General features: G+C 40.3%; 1 protein-coding gene across 1 annotated transcript in view; it reads left to right on the plus strand.

The window, feature by feature from the left end:
* Positions 1–22,289, plus strand: part of LOC128688812 (glutamate receptor ionotropic, delta-2-like) — a 109,414-nt gene extending 87,125 nt beyond the window's left edge. Inside the window, exons 8-13 of the mRNA XM_070085676.1 lie at positions 3,001–3,304; positions 8,256–8,445; positions 10,693–10,904; positions 12,745–12,844; positions 21,894–22,023; positions 22,148–22,289. Coding sequence (XP_069941777.1) covers positions 3,001–3,304; positions 8,256–8,445; positions 10,693–10,904; positions 12,745–12,844; positions 21,894–22,023; positions 22,148–22,234 — 1,023 coding nt within the window. The 3' untranslated portion in view covers positions 22,235–22,289. The remainder of the gene's footprint in view (positions 1–3,000; positions 3,305–8,255; positions 8,446–10,692; positions 10,905–12,744; positions 12,845–21,893; positions 22,024–22,147) is intronic.
* Positions 22,290–23,946: the final 1,657 nt, after the last annotated feature.

The following is a 23,946-nucleotide window of genomic DNA, read 5'->3' on the forward strand; positions in this document are numbered from 1 at the left end:
GCAGTCATCTGGTCCGTATTTCTCAGGGACTCCATCTATGCCCCTCATTTCTTTCCTCAAAGTCTGCCAGAGAGTTAGCACCCTTAGACTTTTCTTCACTCAGAGAAGAACAGTATAATGTGCCTTTTACACTTCAAGAACTGGAGGCAACACTCTCAGCTTGCCGATCATCGGCAGCTGGGCCCGACGACATTCATATTCGTATGCTACAACATTTACATCAGCCAGCCCTTGCAGTCCTATTACGCCTTTACAATCTTATTTGATCACAAGGAGTTTTTCCACAGCTGTGGAAATCCGCCATTGTTCTCCCTTTCCGCAAACCAGGCACTACGGGACATGAAGCCTCCCACTATCGTCCCATTGCACTTACCAGTGCAGTTTGCAAAGTGATGGAACGCCTAGTAAATAGACGTTTAGTGTGGTATTTAGAGACACATAACAGTCTCTCCACTCATTAATATGGCTTTCGTAAGGGACGTTCTACCATAGACCCCTTACTATGCTTGGATACGTATGTTCGTAATGCCTTTGCGAATAACCACTCAGTTATTGCCATATTTTTTGACCTTGAGAAGGCATATGACACAACTTGGAGGTATAATATTTTAGCCCTAGCCCACTCCTTAGGCCTTCGAGGCAATCTACCATCCTTCCTTAAGAACTTTTTAACTGACAGGCATTTCCGTGTTCGGGTTAATAATGTGCTCTCCCTGGACTTTATCCAAGCTGAAGGTGTCCCCCAGGGATGTGTTCTGAGCACAACACTTTTTCTCCTCGCTATTAATGATTTGGCCTCTAGTCTTCCATCAAATATTTGGTCATCACTCTATGTTGATGACTTCGCTATTGCCTGTGCAGGCGCTGACTGTCACCTCATTACAGTTTCTCTCCAGCATGCAGTCGACCGTGTTTCCAATTGGGCCACCACACATGGGTTTAAATTTTCCAGCACTAAAACCCACCAAATTACTTTCACTAGACGCTCTGTCGTCTCCGATCATCCTTTGTACCTCTATGGCTCCCGTATTCCTGAACGTGATACAGTCAAGTTTCTGGGCCTCCTCTTTGACCGTAGGTTATCCTGGAAACCTCACATTACCTCTCTGAAGGCAACCTGTCACAGCCGGCTGAACCTTCTTAAAACCCTTGCTCATCTTTCATTGGGAGCTGATCGTCGAACCCTCCTTCGCCTACATTCCACCCTCATTTTATCGAAACTTGATTATGGTGACCAGATCTATTCAGTGGCATCTCCTGCTACTCTCTCTAGCCTTAACCCCATTCATCACCAAGGATTACGTTTATGCCTTGGTGCTTTTCGCTCTTCCCCTGTCGAGAGCCTCTATGCAGAAGCGAACGTTCCATCCTTATCCGATCGCCGTGATGCTCATTGCCTTCGCTACTATGTACGCTCTCATGATCTCCGCAATCCTTCCATTTATAGAATGGTCACTGATATTAGTAGACATTCTTTATTTGTTCGCCGCCCCTGTTTACTCCATCCCTTCTCTCTTCGCCTTCATTCTATGTACATGTAGCATCTCACTTTTCCCTACCCCCCTGGGAAGTTCCAGTTGTTCGAGTTTGTTCTTTCTCTCCCTCTTACTCGAAAGCCCAACTGTCTACGGTCGCTTCCCGCTCTCTTTTTCTTGACCACTTTCACTCTCATTCTCATGCCATTGCTGTGTACACAGATGGCTCTAAGTCTTCTGACGGCGTAGGATTCGCAGCAGTGTTTCCAGACAGCGTCATACAAGGGCATTTACTATCTTCGGCTAGTATTTTTACTGCTGAATTGTATGCCATCCTTACAGCACTTATCCGTATTGCATCTATGCCTGTGTCATCATTTGTGGTTGTCTAAGACTCCCTTAGTGCTTTACAGGCTATACAGAAATTTGATACACCTCACCCCTTAGTCCTCCGTATCCAACTTTGGCTACGCCGCATCTTTACCAAGCATAAAGATATTGTTTTTTGTTGGGTCCCTGGTCATGTTGACGTACAGGGCAATGAACAGGCAGACACTGCTGCGCGGTCAGCAGTACATGACCTACCAGTTTCATATAGAGGTATTCCATTTACGGACTATTTTGTTGCAATATCTTCCCACCTTCACACCCATTGGCAACAACGTTGGTCTACTATGCTCGGCAACAAACTTCAATCTATTAAACCGAGTATAGGTTACTGGCCGTCTTCTTATCACCAGTGTCGAGGTTGAGAGACTACTTTCTCTCGTCTTCGCATTGGCCATACTCGTCTTACTCATGGATATCTCATGGAGAGGCGCCCTGCTCCTCTCTGTGGGAATTGCCAAGCTCCATTATCAGTCAGCCACATTCTGTTGGACTGCGCACTTTATCAACGAGCACGCAGAATTTACCTCCGTCGTTGTCTTCGCTCCGCTGCTCTCTCTTTACCTTCCCTTCTCGCTGATGGACCCACCTTTCATCCAGACTCTCTCATTGACTTTTTGACAACAACTGACTTTACTTCGCAAATTCTGATACCTTCAGCCCTTTCTACTTCAATCTCTTGCTCCCCTCTACCCCCGTATTATCCCCTGCCCCGCTGTTTTCTGTAACCTACTGATCATCCCTCCTCCCTTCTGCCATCCAATACCCTCGCTTCCTTCCCTACCCTGCAGCGCTGTATAGCCCTTGTGGCTTAGCGCTTCTTTTTGATTATAATAATAATAATATGTCCCTTTGTTTAAGCAACATATTGCACTGTGAAACTGGGATAGATTGGATTGTCGTTCAAGTATATCACTGTCTTAATCCAGCAAATATGATCAGGTATAATACTGAGTAAGATTGCCATGAAAAACTATTTACATCTAGTATTCCATGAAATTCTAGGATAACATTTAGTCAAGTGAAGACCTACATTAGTGAGTGAATAATTATAATAATTTGTTTTACTATTTATTAAATTAGTTCTTAAATAATCTTTATTGTGAATTATATGTATGTTGGACTTTAATCTCTTTAGGAAGCAGACTTTGCTCTTGGCCCCTTCAGTCTTTCTGCTGCCCGAGCTGAGATGGTAGACTTTATGTGGCCGATAACTGTACAGTACTCAAGGATTCTGGGTGGCAGAGGTCTGCCAGAGGTGGATCCCTGGGGTTTCCTGCTGCCTCTGGATATATTGGTGTGGGTGACTGTCTTGATGACATTGTTGGTACTGTTGTTCTTCATGTTCCTGGTGCTCTGGTGCTTGTCACATAATAATGTTAATACACATGACAACTGGAAAACTGATGCCTTCAGTTTACTTCGAGTTTTGTTGCAACAAGGTAAGAAATCCTTTAATATCTTATTACGTCAGAAACATTAACTAACATTACGAATTACATCTTTGATATTCTATATTATGCCTGTTTATATTATAGAATTTAAAATATGTCCATCATAATTTTATTTTAATAAAATACATTAAAGTAAAATGTTAATTAAAAACATGTAAAAGTAACAATATATATCCAGGTATCCATCGAAATAAATAAAGGCTAAAAAAGGAATTCTGTATATATTTTACTATTAGGTTTTCTTTTCAAAACTTAATGTACGTTCTGATGAGCGAACACTGGTCAGGGGAAACACATTTGTCTACATTACACAAAATTACTAAAATAACCCACTCTATTGCCACACACTCGTAAACTCACAAACAGCTCTAAACAGGTGGTCAATACTCTTATTAATAAACCAGAGTTTGATTTTCATGGAAGATCAAATAAACCCTTCTTTATTAAAACAAAGAGTATATACATCACAAATTCGCTGTCAACTCATTTAAAAGAAAGAGGTTATACACTTGTAAACTTTTACTAGCTAATTAAGTAAGTTAAGCAATAAGAAAAATTACCTTGAGCAGTGATCCCAGAGAGAGATCATCATCCCACCCTGCTGGTAAACACTGTTACTTATGTTCTCTCCACAGTTCACACAGGTCCCACTCTAGTAGCGGAGCCAGGCACCTCTTAGGGTGCACAAAATTAACACAAGATATAAGTTCTTCCCTGAGCATCACCATGAAATGAATACACAGTTACTTAACTTTTAACTCTGTGCTATCTTACCCATACTCTTTTTCATGAAATCGTGACGTCACTTATGAAATAAGAACATAAGAATGAAGGAACACTAAGGTAGGTCTACTGGCCCACCTAGTCAGGTCAGGTCCCATCCACGGCACGGCACGGCACGGCACGGCACGGCATCAGACTTATTAGCAAAAGCTAGTCAGGTGCAGCTCACACCCACCCACACCCACTCATGCATTTAACCAACCTATTTTTAAAACTACACAAAGTCTTAGCTTCTATGACGGTGCTCGAGAGTTTGCTCCACTGATCCTCAAATTTATTACCAAAGCAGTGCTTTCCTATATCCTGCTTGAATCTGACTTTTTCCAAATTGAAATTTAACCATTGCTGCGAGTCCTGTCTAGGCTAGATAGTTTTAGTAAGCTATTTACATTCCCTTTATTTATTTATTCCTGTTTTCCACTTATACACCTCAATTGCATCCCTCTAATTCCATGCCTTTCTAGAGAGTGCAGATTCAGGGCCCTCAGTCTCTCCTCATAGGGAATATTTCTAATACATGGGATCAACTTTGTCATCCTCCTTTATACATTTTCCAGTGCATTTATATCCATTCTGTAATACGGTGACCAGAATTGTGCAGCATAATCTAAATGAGGCCTAACCAAGGATATATAGTGCCATTACGATTTCATGAGTCATATATAGAGTTGAAGAACAACCTGAGGACTCCTATTATTTATGCTCCATGATGTGAAGCCAAGGATTCTGTTCACTTTTTTGCGATCACTTATGCACTGTTGTCTTTGTTTTAGATTACTGCTAACCAGAACTCCTTAATCTTTTTCACAATCAGTAATATTAAGACCTACATTATTTAGCATATATGTGGCATGAATATTTGCATTTGTCTATATTATTCTGCATCTGCCACTTCTCCGACAACTGCGTCAGTCTATTCAAATATTCCTTGAATGCTCTAATGTCCTCATTAGAATGAATAGGGTGACCAAATTTGGTGTCATCAGCAAACTTGCTTATGTCGCTATTTATTCCTTCATCTATATCGTTTATATAAATTGCGAACAACAAAGGGCCCAACACTAACCCCTGTGGAACATCACTCGTGACATTCCAACACTATGACTTCTCCCCATTGATGCAAACTCTCTTCTGCCTATCTGTTAACCACGCCTCTACCCAGAAAAAAACTTCTACTCCGTGTGCCTTAATTTTTCTCAGTTGCTTCTGATGTAGAATTCTATCGAAAGCCTTACTGAAGTCCATATACACAATATCATATTCATAACCATGATCTACCTCCTCAAATACCTTGGAGAAAAAAGTTAGTAAATTCGTAAGGCAGGAACGCTCCTGTGTAAAACCGTGCTGGGATTCATTAATCAATTTATGCCTTTAAAGATGGCTACAAATTACCTCGGCAATTATTGGTCTATAGTTCGAAGCTACGGACCTGTCTCCTGCTTTGTAAATAGGTTTTGCTTTTGCCATTTTACACTTGTCTGGCACTTAGCCAGTTTGTTGTGATATGTTGAAAAGACTAGCCAAAGGTTTGCTAAGCTCCTCTTTACATTTCTTTAAAACCCTTGCAAACAATTCATCTGGGTCTGGGATCTGTTTGATTTTGATTTCTCTATTTGTCTCAGGACTACGTCACTAGTTACCCTAATCGTGCGTCGTCTTGTTCTAAATAATTAATCATTTCCGGAATTTCACTAGTATTTTCCTGCGTAAAAACTGAGAGGAAATAAGATTTAAAAATTTCACGTATTTCCTTATCACTGTCAGTGATCTGACCTGAGTTATTTTTGAGTGGGCCAATCTTGTCCCTAATCTTACTTCTATATACCCGAAAGAAACTTTTTGGTTTAATCATCTAATCCCTAGCCACTTTATCCTCATAATCTCTTATCTTTTTGTATTCAGTTTTTTAAGTCTCTCTTTAATCGAATTTATTGATTTCTTAACAACCCATCCCCTCTTTTGATAAGCCTATATTTCCTCTCTTTTGATCAATGAGATGCTTTAATCTATTGTTTATCCGTATGGGATCATTTTTAGTTGATCTAAATTCCCTGCTAGGAACATAAGTTGTCTGGGCAGCTAGAACTATACTCTGAAAAATGTCATATTGGCAACCAACACCACCTACCTGATCCATAGCCAGGTCGTTCCAATTTAGCCCACCCAGGTAATTTCTCAGTCCCATGAAATCGGCCAAGAGGAAGTCTGGGACAGAGACTTGATTACAGTTATTTGGGTAATTCCATGATATACAGAAAATAAGTGATTTGTGATAGCTTTCCCCAAGCTCATCATTAACCTCAAAATTATTAATTAGTGATTCCTTGTTGGCAAGAACCAAATCAAGCAGATTGTTTCCTCTAGTTGGTTCTGTCACAAACTGTTTTAAAAAGCAATCCTGAATCCTATCAAGAAATCACTAGACTCAAGATTTCCTGCTATACTGTTCAAATCAATTTGTCTAAAGTTAAAATCTCCAATTAACACGACATTTTCAGATTTAGGGGCCTATAAGTCACACCCAAAATTAATTTGTCATGACCCTCGAGGAACTCTAGCCAAACAGATTCTGTGTCCGATGCTTCTAATCTTATATCATGTCTAACACAACAATTTAAATTATCACTGACATAAATCGCCACTCTATCACCCTTCCTGAGTGGGATAGTTTATTGCCCTGAATGTGGCATTCAGAAGGCATTTCTCTGTTTCAGGTTGAACCAAGTCTCTGTTATTGCAATAATATCTACATTACTTGAAAATGCAAGTAATCTTTGCTCATCTATCTTATTTCTTAGACTCCTACTATTTGTATAGTAAACCTTAAGGGAGCTAGTCACTCTCTGCTCTCTACTATCTCTTCTTGTTTGTCGATCAATTGTTTTGCCTTTACTAGCAACTTTATTTTGAATATTGTCTATTAAATATGTCCCTGAGGTATCCTGGTAATGTTTTGTTTTCAACCCTTATATTGTAGTTTGATTGTTTCCCATAAGGGGGATTACCAACAGACTCCTGGCAGTCTTCAAGCTGGCACTGGACAAGCACCTAAAATCGGTTCCTGATCAGCCGGGCTGTGGCTCGTACGTTGGTTTGCGTGCTGCCAGCAGCAACAGCCTGGTTGATCAGGCACTGATCCACCAGGAGGCCTGGTCACAGACAGGGCCGCGGGGGCGTTGACTCGCGGAACTCTCTCCAGGTAAACTCCAGGTAATACACCCTCATACCTCTATAATCTATAAGTTTAAAGTCCTAGACAAGTCAGCAATGGCCTCCTCAATCGAGTTTGCTAATGCAACCACTCCGGCCCGAGTGATGTATCCCATCCCTTGTATACATAACATGTTTGCCATTAAAATTTGTCCCAGTTATCAATGAATGCGATTGCACATTTCTTGCAGAACCTGTCTAGCCATTAATTTACACCAACTGCCCTAGACATCCATTCATTGCCCACTCCCCTTCTAGGCAAGATGCGACATATGAATGGGACCCCTCCGGTAGACCTAATTACATCTATGGCTGACTTATACTTATCCAGCAGCTCTTGTCTCCTGCCCTTCCCGATATCATTTCCACCAGCACTAAGGCAGATGATGGATTTGTTCTCATTACCTGATATAATATTATCCAAGTGTGTCCTCAAAGCGCGGAAATGAATTAAAAATCTATACATCACTTTCCCAAACTATAAACACCATATTTTATGTTCCTGAATTAAGAAAAGCATCATTTCAACAATGTAGTATACTGTATAACATCCCTTCCCCCCAACCAGATACAGCTAACAAAAGAGAAAGAGAAAAATTACACTAATCCTGGGGAAACAAGAATAAATATCCCTGAAGACAAGAAATCTGCATCGTTACAACACGCACTAATCATCGCCTTATTTTCCTTGGTGTACTTTTCTTGTACAAACAGAAAACAAACCAAAACCCATAAGTATAAACCCAACGCAACCACTGTCATCACAACATGAACAATACTAATCTGCAGACTTGTGAAACTTGTTTAACGTAGAAGTGTGCAGGTTTTACACCAAACTAGGTAACTTTCATGTTTTATAACCATACAATAACAGTTATTACTGTTACGGAAAACATTAATAACTGATGATATTGCTGGATAATAAATGTATTAATGTGTTCAGACTGCTTGGTGTCGGGCAGCTGGTGGTGGAAGCGTCTGATGTTTCTCTTGTGGATGATGATGATAGGACAAGTGCTGATCAAGAGTTACTCAGGCAACCTCATGTCCAGTCTGGCTGTGAAGTACATCAGGCAGCCCTACCAGACTCTCCGCGACCTCTTGGACGATACTTCTGCAATAATGATCTGGCAGAAGGACTCCCTTCTTGAGGCATTATTAAATGTATGAATATGGATTCAATAAGTACGTTGTACGATTAATTGCTGTATTGTTTATTAGCTATATTAGCAAGATTTAGTGATTCATTATGTTGTAGCTGCTAACAGTATCCATTAATTTGCACATTTATACCCACTCACACTTCTCTCTCTCTCTCTCTCTCTCTCTCTCTCTCTCTCTCTCTCTCTCTCTCTCTCTCTCTCTCTCTCTCTCTCTCTCTCTCTCTCTCTCTCTCTCTCTCTCTCTCTCTCTCTCTCTCTCTCTCTTTCTCTCTCTCTCTCTCTCTCTCTCTCTCTCTCTCTCTCTCTCTCTCTCTCTCTCTCTCTCTCTCTCTCTCTCTCTCTCTCTCTCTCTCTCTCTCTCTCTCATGACTGATTCCCGGTAAAAGATGGAGTCAATGACTTTTTATTAGGGTAATGACCAGGGTACAAACTCTCGAGGAAGTCTTACTAATTACTCAATCATCCCTCAAACTGTGAGGTAAGGTTATTTTCCTGAGTTACTACACATATAGATAGGCAGTACTGAAAAGTGTTCTAAACAAAGAAATATGGATATCAAACTTCTAATGGGATAGATGACAAATTTACAAACAAAATAAGGTCTTGGTTATTTCTGTTGATTTTTTGAATCCCAACATAGAGACGGGGTAAATGATCTTCAGTGTTAATATCCTGACTTCGAACAGAGAAAAACTTACAATGCTATAATTACTTCATATTCTGCCCCCAAAATGACTGTGAAGGCTCTTTCAACGAATCATTAGTCTTTAAGACGACTACACGAACATACAGACGATGTAAGATAATGCTTATGGAGCTGGAAGAGTGATCTAGTAGCGACCAATGTACAGGCGGGGCCAGGAACTGTGACTCGATCCCTGCAACCACAACTAGGTGAGTACACAGACACAGACACAGACAGACACAGACACAGACACACAGACACACAGACACACAGACACACACACACACACACATACACACACAGGGGCAAGGAGCTCGGACTCGACCCCCGCAACCTCAACTAGGTGAGTACATGACTCAAGAAATCGTAATGACACGATTGCAAATAAACCATACCCCCGGCCGGGATTGAACCCGCGGTCATAGAGTCTCAAAACTCCAGCCCGTCGCGTTAGCCACTAGACCAGCTAGCCACAATAAGATTCATCCAACTAGGTATATTTCTACACCATAGGAAAGTTAGCACAGGCACCTCTGTGACCACAAATGCAAGTTTTTACAGACGAATCTCCAGCTAGCGTGGCCGTGACGAACTCTAGCTCAAGTCCCTTCACTGCCGTCAACATGACTCAAGAAATCGTAATGACACGATTGCAAATAAACCATACCCCCGGCCGGGATTGAACCCGCGGTCATAGAGTCTCAAAACTCCAGCCCGTCGCGTTAGCCACTAGACCAGCTAGCCACAATAAGATTCATCCAACTAGGTATATTTCTACACGGCCACGCTAGCTGGAGATTCGTCTGTAAAAACTTGCATTTGTGGTCACAGAGGTGCCTGTGCTAACTTTCCTATGGTGTAGAAATATACCTAGTTGGATGAATCTTATTGTGGCTAGCTGGTCTAGTGGCTAACGCGACGGGCTGGAGTTTTGAGACTCTATGACCGCGGGTTCAATCCCGGCCGGGGGTATGGTTTAGGTGAGTACACACACGCTGATTAAGGGAAGGGAAGGAGATAAGTCCCCGGCAGAAGCAACATCAGACCATTGGGGATCGTGGAAATGTTAAAGGAAGCAGCACTGGAGATGCTTACTAGAACCCAGAGTAACGGAAGGAAATGAAATGGGAAGAGGAGAGGAAGTGGTCAATATTTATTCATTGGCTTTACGAGGCCGACGGGAAGATATACGAAGAAAAAGATAGGAGACTGTTCACGTTTACTCTCTCTCTCTCTCTCTCTCTCTCTCTCTCTCTCTCTCTCTCTCTCTCTTTTACACAGGGTTTGACAAGGTTAGGATCCCTAGCTTTATTGACAAGCTATTTACAGGTTAAGGATTCCTAACTTTATTGGCAAGTTAAGAGCTGTTACCTACATCAGTTCATTTGAAAGCATTTTTATTGTTATGAGACATACAAAAAGGGAACAGGATGAACTTGGAGCCATCTGTGCGCCAGCATTTTCATTTGATCAACTGACTTTATCTCGTTAACATCATTATGCTCTCTCTCTTTCTCTCCCTCTCTCTCTCTCTCCCAATCTACCTATCTGTCTCATGTTTTTTCTCAACAGTCTGGTATATATCGTGATGTATACGAGGCTGGGTCTAATAGACGAATCATGTACCAGACGCTGTTCCAGTTCTTCAACATCACCAAAACTCTGGTTCGTCAAGGCCGTTACGCCATCGTCCAGATTGAAATCTTGATCAACATGGTCATCAGCGATGACTTCTCTCATACAGGTTGTATAATTCATTTTACGTTAGAAAATTAAATGTTGTTAACCACTTTCCTTGAATCTTTTTATAGACATCACTGACATCACTCTGCTAACAACCAGAAAGTTTATTTGCTGTTAGAAGCATATTCTCGTATGCCTACTCAAAGTTCAAGCTAGTGCCTTCAAATTCCTTGTTAACCCACTAGAAATGATTTTTCTATGAACTACACGTACCGTACAGCTCCTTTTGTCCATCCCGAAGTTTTAAACGCTTACAAACAATCTTCAATCATTCTACATGCCTAAATTAGTTCAACTACCTCTTTTCTGTTTATTAATTGTAATTTCACTAATACACTAAGTTTTACTTTAAGCTTCTTTCTTATTATCATTTAAACCAATACTGGTCTCATACACGCCAGTTTCTCTGCCTACAGCCTCTGCCATGTAACAACATTTAAATGCTATTCTTTAAAAGTCATGTAAATGTTTCAGCACTAGAATTCTAATAAATACAAATCTACTCCCAAGAATGTCAATTTCCTTCAAATTTGTTCCTTATTTATCAAAAAGTTTTTAAAGGATATTTTTCCATATTCCGAAAGCCTGTCATTAATCTACATTCCTTTTCTACTTATACAGTCAAAGTAAACCACTTCTAATTCTAAAACTTTCAAGACTGTCAGTGTCACTGTAATATTTCTTAATAGCCTGGTCGCATTTCTAAGAATTCCAAAGGTAGAGGAATTTTGGTGTAAAACTTGTAAACCAAAGTTCGTAATATAATGCGAGCATGACGAGTCCAGAAATGTTATACCAAATCTGATTTTTCACTTTTTACCCATAACATCAAAAAATGTTTGCTTACTATTTTGTGATTAAATACTTGAACAATGTAAAGAGGAAATGACTGTGGAATAAGTAACATTAAATGTCTCTCAATTATGGCACTTCCGTAGTGAGTACCGATTTTATTTTATATGTGGAAAAAGATACTTATGTGCAGTTCAGGGCATTTATTAAAGGAAACGTTTCGCCACGAGTGGCTTCTTCAGTCCTAATATATAGAAAACTAAGAAAACGCATATATATAGTGGCAGGAGTTGGGTGAAGTGACGCGTGGGTAGAGGTTGTAGTAGTAGTAGTGGAACTAAGGAGGTGAGGCTAGAAAGAGACCTGCTGACATAATGTAACAGCAGTTCCCAGGATGGGTAATATCCTCTTGATTAGTAATTTTGAAATACTGTAACTACCGGATTTTTGCTTTATAGTGTTACTGACAGTGATTAGTGCAGCTTCAATTCATTTTCTCAGTCTTAAGTCGTCTTCTTTAATCACTAGTTTAGCTTCATTGAATTTCATGAGGTGTCCAACATCGTCCCTATGTTGAACACATGCGTTTTTGCGGTTATCATTTCTGCAAGCATTTTTGTGTTCTGCGATCCTAATGTCCAGAGATCTCTTGGTAGTAGGAACTCTGAAAAGTTCCTACTACCAAGGTGATGAAGTTCATACCTCCCAGTTCCTTAAAACTCAAATGTTTTTTTAATGAGAAGAGCACCTCCTCGTAACCCCCCTTCCCTCCTCTGTTCCATGTGTCTTTCTTTACGATCTGAAACCCTGTCAGGAAGATTGAATCGGTTATCATCCCTGTGAGCATGTTTCTGCTATTGCCATGGTGTGTCTGTATTTCGTCTACAGTTATTACAAGCTTTTAATACCAGAAGAGGACTCAGCATGATCTACTGATCCATGGCCACATCATAACTTCTCAAGATAGTTTACTTCATGCTCTTTGATCAACTGGTGATATTTAAACTTTCTTATAGAGTGTAGTGAGAAAATAGTTATATTTACTTCAGGACGCTGTGACTTCTATACATCCAGAGAGAGATTACTGCCCACCATTATGGCTTCGATAGCACAGAAGGGCAGCCCATTAATTCCTGCATTTAATAAAAGGTACTTAAAAAATCTTCTTGTTTCTTAAGAGAGTTTATTAACACTTGGACTCCTGAGTCGATAAGTTACTCTTCCCGGCCTGCCTAGGCACCCCTAGAAAACTACACAAATAAGGTACTATGCAAAAAACTACCTCTGTGAAAAAATAGTAAACATAGAAATGTCGTACCGAATAGGTAAAACTTGCGATTTTGGCTCGAACAGCAACGCTCTTCTTGCCGAATATGGCAAGCGAAAATTTGTGTATGCAATAATTTTGCAAAAATCATTCTGAACCTAACTAATATATATATATATATATATATATATATATATATATATATATATATATATATATATATATATATATATATATATATATATATATATATATATATATATATATATATATATATATATATATACATGTAAGTAGGTGAGTTTTCTACAGAGCGGTCTCCTTTCCTGAGTGGTCTCCCATGGTACGGTGTCCTCTGAGCGGTCTCACACGGTACGGTCTTCTCCTCTCAGCGGTCTCCACAGTACGGTCTCCTCTGAGCGGACTCCTTTTCACACCTTTATGCTAATGACCTTGACCTCACCCTCGACCACCTCACCCTCGACCACCTCACCCTCGACCACTTCACCCTCGACCACCTCACCCTCGACCACCTCACCCTCATCCCCCCACCCACGCCCCCACCCGCGCCCGCGCGCCCGTCCGCCCGCGCGCCAGCCCGACCGGCGGCAGCCCCGCACCCGCCCCGCGCCTTCTGCATCGCCTTCTGCAGCGTCGTCCAGATCGTCCCCCCCCCAATTTTTTTCCGATTTTTTCGAATTTTTTTGGAATTTCATTTTCTTGTGCTCTCCATTTCCTCGGATCAAATTTTTTGGGTTTCCCCCTATGGGTACCCCTCCCACCACCCACTTCTACCCCAAATATTCCTGCTCTACTTCCTTGGATCAACTTTTTCTCGATAATACAAAGACTCCATCTCCTTGGATCAAGTTTTTTGGGTTCCCCCCTATGGGGGTATGCATTCAAAATGGACTCCCCCCTCTGGGGTTTCGAATTTCTTATGATCTCCTAGGATCAAGTTTTTCTCGATATCAATAATACAAAAATTTTCCCCCCCACACCTCCCACCACCCACTTCCACCCCAAATATTCCTGCTCCATCTCCTCGGATCAACTCCCTCTAAACCATATATTTCTCCTCCACTTCCTTGGATCAAGTTTTTTTTTGGATTCCTCCCTATGGGGTTTCGAATTTCTTATGATCTCCTCGGATCAAGTTTTTCTCGATATCAACTTTTTTGAGGGTCTCCTTTCCACTTTCACCCCCATCCCAAATTTTTTCGATTTTTTTTTTAATTTCATTTTCTTATGATCTCCATCTCCTTGGATCAAGTTTTTTGGATTCCCCCCTCTGGGGGTAAGCATTCAAATGAACTCCTCCTATGGGGCATGGTACTTTCTCTTACTACAGGTCTAAACAAGTGTGACGTCACCCCACCTGTGTTTACTCGGCGGTCAGTGACGTCACGTGATAACCTCACACACACAGGCTGAATCTTGCCGACTTCCCCCTGTGTCAGTGACGTCACGTGATGACCACACACACACACACACACACACTTTTCTCAATATCTCTTAAGAAATATTCATCGACAACCTTTATCATCTCACTACAGAACAACCCCCAGATTACTTCGAACACTCTCATAAATCATTGAATACTCACAAAAAAATACCTTTGAACATTTCCAGACAACACCGAAACACTTCCAAAATATCATTTTGAATACTCCCAAATAAGATTTGACATCTCTAATTTATCTACACTTATATTATTTCATTAAATTACAACTCACTACCCAAACTCCTCCCTCAGTCTCCAGGCTTCACAACAGTATCACAAAAACTAACTCAAACACTTTACTTTGAACAACACCAAAAACACCATAAATTACCTTTGAATACTCCAAAAACATCATTCGAACACAGCTAAATCACCACTAAATACTCCCAGAACACCTTCATAAGTACTCTTGCGCATCATTTGAACACCTTCAAAAACACCTTTGAATAGCCTCAAAACACCATTTGAGTACTCCCAAATACACCACTGAATACTACTAAAACACCACTGAATACACTCAAAACACCACCAAAATCACCATAAACTAAGATCAACATCACAGACTAACACCAATTTTCACACAAATCCCCTCAAATCACTATAACCAAGACGATTACCAATTTCTACGAGTACACTTACCTCCAACTAAGATATAACATGAGCGCAAAAAACATGAACACAAACCAAACACACACGAACACTTACAACAGAATCATCTCTTTTTCGGTATCTCTAGTTCGACAACAACACCCACAACACCCACAACCCACAACACCCCACAACCCACAACACCCACAACAACAACCCACTTATAACATCTTTTTCGATATCTCTAGTTCGACAACAATACCCACAACCCTCATCACTTTCCAATTTATTCACAATTTTTCCTCTTTCGATACAAATTTTTCCCCTACTTTTTATTGAATCTTAAAATGTAATGCACATTCCTCCCTACATTACTAAAATTCTAATAAAATCCTCTCCATACTCATCTCCTTGTATCCACATAAATTAATATTATACTCACAACAACTAATCATCTCACTACCCAACTACTGCGACATGTTTCTACACCCTCTAATCTTTTCCAATGTATCATAACTTTTTACTTCCATAATTTCTTTTATAATATTCACACATTACCCTTATTTTCAGTAAAATCCCCCGGGTGGGGGCGTGGGTGGGGGGGCGTGGGGGTTGGTTGAGGGCGAGGTGGTCGAGGGTGAGGTCAAGGTCATTAGCATAAAGGTGTGAAAAGGAGTCCGCTCAGAGGAGACCGTACCGTGGAGACCGCTGAGAGGAGGAGACCATACCTTGGGAGACCGCTGAGAGGAGGAGACCATACCGTGGGAGACCGCTCAGGAAAGGAGACCGCTCTGTAGAAAACTCACCTACTTATATATATATATATATATATATATATATATATATATATATATATATATATATATATATATATATATATATATATATATATATATATACATTAACACATCGACGGTTTCCCACCAAAGTACGGTGGCCCGTTCTTCAGAGTGCAGGCACTGTACTTCTCATCTCCAGGACTCAAGTCCGGCCTGCCGGTTCCCCTGAATCCCTTCATAAATATTACCCTGCTCACACTCCAACAGCACGTCAAATCCTAAAAACCATTTGTCTCCATTTGCTCCTTTCTAACACGCTCACACATGCTTGCTGGAAATCAAAGCCCCTTGCACACAAAACCTACTTTACCTCCTACCCCCAACCTTTCCTAGGCCGACCTCTATGCCGCCTTCCCTCCACTACAGATTTATACTCTGTCGATGGCATTCTAATTTGTCCTATGTGTTTATATGTCTGACACACCTCAACAACCCCTCCTCTGCCCTCTGGATGATAGTTTTGGTAATCCCGTACCTCTTAATTCCGAAACTACGAATTATCTGCATTACATTCACACCACGCATTGCTCTCAGAATCGACATCTCCACTGCATCAAGCCTTCTCCTTGTTGAAACATTCTCCACCCATGCTTCACACCTATTTAAGAGCAATGGTATAACTGCACTCTCGTTCATTCCCCACTTTGCTTCCATGGACAAAGTTCTTTTTCTTCAGTGCACCATTCACCTTTTCCCCCTCGTCAAGTTTATGATTCACCTCATCTTTCATACACCCATCAACTGACACGTTCGATTTTAAATATCTGAATAGATTCACCTCCTCCATACTCTCTCCCTCCAATATGATATCCACTCTCTCGTTACCTACTTTTTTTTATCCTCATCACATTACCCTTTCTTTTACAGATCCTTCCAAACTCATCCATCAACCTCTGGAACTTCTCTTCAGAATCTCCCAAAAGCACAGTGTCATCAGCAAAGAGTAACTGTGAGAACTCCCACTTTGTGTTAGATTCTTTATCTTTTAACCCCAAACCTCTTGCCAACACCCGAGCATTCACTTCTCATACAATGCCATCTATAAATATATTGAACAATCATGGTGACATCACACATCCCTGTGTAAGGTCTTCTTTTACTTGGATATAATCTTCCTCCCTCCTACATACTCTAACCTGGGCCTCACTGTCCTCGAAAAAAACTTTTCACTGCTTTAAAAAAAATGAATACCCCAAAAACCTCTTTACCGTAATCTAAATACGTTTTACTGTAAACACCTGGTCCACACACCCCCTACCCATCCTAAAGCCTCCTTGTTCATCTGCTATCCTTCTCTCCCTCTTATTCTTAATTCTTTCAGTAATATATGTAACATACGCTTTACCAGGTATACTCATCAGACTTATTCCCCTATAATTTTTGCCCTCTCTTTTGTTCCTTTTGCCTGTTTACAAAGGGATTATTCATGCTCTCTGCCAAACTATAGTTGCCTTACCCTCTTTTATACATTTATTAAAGAAAAGCACTAACCAGTCCAAACTATATCACCACCTGCTTTTAACATTTTTATCTCTTTCCCACTAATCCCAGCTGCTCTACCCCCTTTCGCCCACTCACAACTCGCTCCTCCTCACTCTTAAAGGATGTTATTCCTCCTTGGCCTATACACGAAATCACAGCTTCCCTATATTCATAAACATTTAATAATTCCGCAAACTATTCCCTCCATCTTCCCGATACCTCTAACTCTCCGTTTAATAACTCTCCTCTCCTGTTTTTAACTATCAAATCCATCCTCAACTTATTAATCTCACTCCAAAACATTTTCTTATTTTCAATAAAATTTCTTGATAACAGCTCACCCACTCTCTCATTTGCTCTCTTTTTACATTGCTTCACCACTCTCTTAACCTCTCTTTTCTTTTTCATATACTCCTCCCTCCACACATCACTTCTACATTGTGAAAACCTCTCTCATGCTAACATCTTGTAGGAGTGAGGAGGAGCTAGTCATGAGTGTGGGGAAAGTTCATGAGGCAGTGGGTAGAAATGGGGAAAAGCAGCTGGCATTGTTGGGATAAAGACAGAAATGTTAAAAGCAGGTGGGGATATAGGTATGGAGTGATTGGTGCTTTTAATAAATGTAAGGTACCTAGGGATTAGCAGAGAGCATACCTGAAGTGTACTTGGAGGGTACTCCGGAGATCAGCGCCCCAGCGGCCCGGTCCACGACCAGGCCACTCGGTGCATCAGGGCCTGCTCAACCAGGCTGTTACTGCTGGCCGCACGTAGTCCAACATACGAACCACAGCCCGGCTGATCCAGTACCGACTTTAAAGTATCTGTCCAGCTCCTTCTTGAAGGCAGCCAGGGGCCTATTGGTAATTCCCCTTATGCATGGTGGGAGACTGTTGAACAGTCTTGGGCCCCGGACACTAATGGTGATTTCTTTTTGTGTACCAATAGCACCCCTACTTTTCATTGGGGGTATTTTGGACCGCCTGCCCAGTCTTTTACTTTCGTAGGGAATGATTTCTTTGTACAGATTGGGGACCATTCCTTCTAGGATATTCCAAGTGTAGATTATGATATATCAATCTCGCCTGCGTTCCAGCGAGTACAAGTTAAGTGCTTCCAAGCGTTGCCAGTAGTTGAGGTGTTTGATAGAACTTTTAAGGTTCTCTGTACATTCTCTAGATCTACAATTTCACCTGCTTTGAATGGAGATATTAATGTACAGCAATATTCCAGTCTAGGGAGAACATGTGATTTGAAAAGGAACATCATTGGCTTGGCATCTCTTGTTTTGAACGTTCTCATTACCCATTCTATCATTTTATTTTTGCAGTCGTGATCGTGGCACTGTTGTGATCCTTGAAAGTGAGATCCTCAGACATTACCATTCCCAGGTTCCTCACATTATTTTTCCGCTCAATTTTATGATCAGAGTTTGTAGAATACTCAGTTCTAGTTATTATTTCTTCCAGTTTTTCATAACGGAGTAGTTGGAATTTGTCTTCATTGAACATCATATTGTTTTCCTTGCCCATAAGAAAACTTGGTTTATATCTTCTTGGAGGTTAACCGTGTCCTCAGTAGATGACAGTCTCATACAGATCCTAGTATCGTCTGCAGAGCATGACACGGTTCTGTCAATGTCTGATATGAGGATTAGGAACAGGATGGGTTCGAGTACCGTGCATTGTGGAACAGAGCTTCTCAATATGGCAGTTTCCGATTTAACTCTGTTGACCACTACTCTTCGTGTTGGATTGGTTAGAAAGTTGAAGATCCATCTCCCCACTTTACCAGTTATTCCTTTAGCACTTATTTTGTGCGATATTACGCCATGATCGTAGTCAAAGGCTTTTGCAAAGTCTGTACAGTATATTACATCTGCATTCTGTTTTTGACTCACGAAATCGTAAAGACACGATTGAAACAAACCATACCACGGGTATGGTTAATTCTGCGATGAATGGTTTGAAAAACCGACAAGTTGAAGATTGAGACACTATGCAACATATGGGAATCTTTATTCAGGAAACGTTTCGCCACACAGTGGCTTCATCAGTCCAATACAAGGTAGAAAAGCGATCCAGTAGTTGCGAGAGGCAGAAGAGACCTGTTCTAAACCCATGTTGCCCTGGATTGTATAGTTTTTGGGAATCCAAGTGTTTCGCAGTCATGCTTCTTAGCACTCTTTCAAAGATTTATATGATGTGGAACGTAAGAGCTATTGGTCAATAGTTCTTAGCTAATGCTTCTCTGCCACTGTTAGGAGTGGGTCTATATGCGTTGTTTTTAGTGACTGGAATTTCACCTATGTCTAAGTTCCTTCGCCATAGTATACTTAGGGCACGCGAATGAATTTGATAATTAAATAAAGGAGATGAGAGTAAATAATGGAGAGTTACAGGTATCGGGATGATGGAGGGAATATTTTTAGGAATTGTTAAATGCTGATCAAGATAGGGAACCTGTGATTTCGTGTATAGGTCAAGAGAAATAACATTTTGTTGGAGTGAGGAAGAGCCAGTTGTGAGTGTGAGGGAGGTTCGTGAGGAAGTGGGTAGAATGAAAGTGGGTAAGACAGCAGGGATTGATGGGATAAAGATAGAAATGATTAAAGTAGGTTGGGATATAGTTTTGGAATGGTTTGTGCTTTTATTTAATAAATGAATGGAAGAGGTTAAGGTACCTTGGAATTCACAGAGATCATGCATAGTTTTTTGTATAAAGGCAAATGGGACAAAAGAGAGTGCAAAAACTATAGGGGAATAAGTTTGTTGAGTATACCTGGTAAATTATATGGAAGAGTTATTATTGAAAGAATTTAGAGTTAGTCGGAGAGTAGGATAGCAGATGAACAAGGAAACATTTGGAATGGTAGGGGGTGTGTAGACCAAGTGTTTACAATGGAACATAAAGATGACAAGTATTTAGATAAGGGTAAAGAGGTTTTTGTGGCATTTATGGTTTTAGAAAAGGCGAATGACAAGGTGGATAGGGGCAATGTGGCAGATGTTGCAAATATATTGAATAGGAGGTACGTTATTGAAAGCAGGGAAAAGTTTTGACGAGGATAGTGAGGCTCAGGTTTGAGTGTGTAGGAGAGATGGAGATTATTTCCCAGTAAAAGTAGGTCTTAGACAAGGATGTGTGATGTCACCATGGTTGTTTAATATATTTATAGATGGGGATGTAAGAAAAGGGAATTCTTGGGTGTTGACAAGAGATGGTGGGGTTATAAGATAAAGATCTAACACAAAGTAGGAGTTGTTACAGAGGGTCTTTGCTGATGACATTGTCCTTTTGGTAGATTCTGAAGGGAAGTTGCAGAGGTTGATGTATGAGTTTGCTAGGGTATGAGAAGGAAGAAAATTAAAAGTGAATGTGGGAAAGAGTAAGGTGATGAGGATATCCAAAAAAATAGGTAACGAAAGATTAGATATCAGGTTGGAAGGAGAGAGTATGGAGGAGGTGAAGTATTCAGATATTTAGGAGTGGACGTGTCAGCAGATGGGTCTTTGAAGGATGAGGTGAAACATAGAATTGACGAGGGGAAAAAGGTAAGTGGTGCATTGAGAATTCTGTTGAGACAAAGAATTTTGTCCTTGGAAGCAAAAAGGGGAATGTGTGAGAGTAAAGTTTTACAAATGCTCTTATATGGGTGAGAACCATGGGTGCGTGATTACCAAAACTATTATTCAGAGGGCTGAGGAGTTGTTGAGGTGGTTCGTACAAGTAGAAAGGATGGAACAAACTAGAATGGCTTCTAGAGCGTATGAATCTGTAGTAGAGGGAAGGCGGGGTAGGGGTCGGCGTAGGAAAAACTGTAGGGAGGGAGTACAGGAGGTTTTGTGTGAGATGGGCTTGGACTTCCAGCAAGCATGCATGAGCATTTTAGAATGGATGGAATGGAGACATGCTTTTAGGACTTGACGTGCTGTTGGAGTGTGAGCAGGGTAATATTTATGAATGTATTCAGGGAAACTGGCAGGCCGGACTTGAGTCCTGGAGATGGGAAGTACAGTGCCTGCACTCTGAAGGAGGGGTGTTAATGTTGCAGTTTTATAACTATAGTGATCGAGTGAATAATAGTAAAAGATTTTCTTTTCATGGTGGGAAACGGCCGATGTGTGAATAAAAAAATAATACATTTACATACTTTAAATATAATTTAAAATATATTCAATTAAATGAAAGTACAAACAGAAGTTTAAAATTATTAACCACTGAACAGTGAGCAGTGAGAAAACACTTCTTTCCTGGTTCCTTAGGTGCGTATTATCCTGTCATGTACTCACTGGTATACGAAAACATTTGATATAAGTTTGTTTCCCTGCTTCTTTTTTCCTTTTCTTGGAAGCAAGTATTAAACTTATAACTGCTAAATCAGTTCTCCATTCCCTCTCAGTAAGGTTCTAATGTAATGATAATGATAATAAATTTATTTCAGCAAACTACAATGCTTGTACAAAAGAACAAATTAACAAATTATGTCTGCAGAATGTGTTAAAGCTATGTTATCTACAGGATCCTGGCACTGACGGAAGCCGGGCTGTATTACCAGTGGCTGAAAGCCAGCCTCCCTAATTCTACATCGTGTGCGCATCCTCCCACCAAGATCACTGTCAGCTGGTCTCTCTCTCTCAACAATATCTGGGTTATCTATCTTACATGCATTTTGATGACACTGAAATGTTTTAACAAGAACTGATATTCATTAATATAACAAGTATTGATATTCTTTTATTCCCATAGATTAGTATATCTGGTCTCCTTTCCAGGGAATGTTTGTAATCCTCGGAGGTGGACTGATTCTTAGCACAGCCATTTTCTGCCTGGAGATCGTCACCAACTTCTTTACATCTTGAAAATCTTACATGAAAATGCAAGTTTTCTGGTAACATAAAATAAATAACATAAAAATGTCAGAAAAAATAATGAACATTTTTGTTAATTAATAAGTTCAACTTCAGTGAAAAATAGTAAATGCATATTAAAAATTCAATTAGACACTTTTAATGAACCTATTTGTACATTATATATATATATATATATATATATATATATATATATATATATATATATATATATATATATATATATATATATATATATATATATATATATATATATATATATATATATATATATATATATATATATAATGTCGTGCCGAATATGTAAAACTGGTCAGTTAGCAAGAACTCATTTAAAATTAAGCCCTTTCTGAAATTTTCTCTTATGTTTAAAAATATATTTTTTTCATTAATGTTTATGTAAAAAATTTTAATTTTGCACCAAAAGAATCATAGAAAACTTCCCTAACCTTATTATAATAAGAGCAATTTATTTTAGCCTAACCCAACAAAATATATTTTAGATTTGATTACAATAATTTAATACTAAACAAACACAGTGAAATATATTTTTTTCGTTAGGTTCAGAATGATTTTGCCGAAATTATTGCATACGCAAATTTTCACTTGTCCTATATGGCAAGATGAGCGTTGCTATTTAAGCCAAGATCGCAAGTTCTGCCTATTCGGCACGACATATATATATATATATATATATATATATATATATATATATATATATATATATATATATATATATATATATATATATATATATATATATATATATATATTCTGAGATGCTCCCCAGCCTTCAGCAGTCCAAAACTCAAGGAATATGACTCTCTCCTGAAGGCCATGCTAGAGAGTGTATTGAATCTTTCCTTTGACGATGGACAGTGGTTGCAAGCCTCACTTCCGGTCAGGCTTGGAGGGCTAGGAGTACGCAGATCCTTCCAGATTGCTCTACCAGCTTTCCTATCCTCTTCCATTGCATCAAACGAGTTGATAAGACAAATTCTTCCTGACACCCTCAGTGACTCAGCAGGAATAGAAGACCCTATGTCAGTGCCATCACCGAATGGGAGACTCTTGCTGCTCCAGCACCAAACCCTAGTGCAGCACTGGCTCACAAACAGTCAAGCTGGGATAGCCCAATTGCTGAAAAGGTGCTTGCCAACATGCTCAGGGCTGCAACATCAGATAGGGAGATTACCCGTCTCCAGGCTGTGAGTGCACCTCACTCCGGGGACTTCCTCCAAACAGTTCCCATATCGGCAATGGGAACGCGACTCGACCCTAAGACCCTCAGTATTGCAGTGGCTCTGCGCCTTGCTGCCCCAATTCACACAGAATATATGTGTATTTGCGGCGAAGTGCAAGCAGACCAATACGGTCTACATGGTCTTAACTGTTCCAAAAGCAAGGGCTGGCATGCAAGACACAATGAGGTCAACGACATCATTAAGAGAACCCTTGCTACAGCTAGATGCCCTGCCGAGAGGGAGCCACGATCACTTGCAGCAAACAATACCCACAACCCAGCAAACCGTCACGACGGGATCACCATCTATCCTTGGAAGAATGGCAAGCTCTTAGCATGGGACTATACCTGTGTGTCCACACTGGCTGACACCTATATCCATCACAGTGTGGGGCGACAGGGAGGAGCTGCTGACCACAGGGAGGAGTACAAGATCAGCAAGTACAGGGACATTAGCCAA

This window comes from Cherax quadricarinatus, chromosome 16, assembly GCF_038502225.1.
Source record: "Cherax quadricarinatus isolate ZL_2023a chromosome 16, ASM3850222v1, whole genome shotgun sequence".
Lineage (NCBI taxonomy): Eukaryota > Metazoa > Arthropoda > Malacostraca > Decapoda > Parastacidae > Cherax > Cherax quadricarinatus.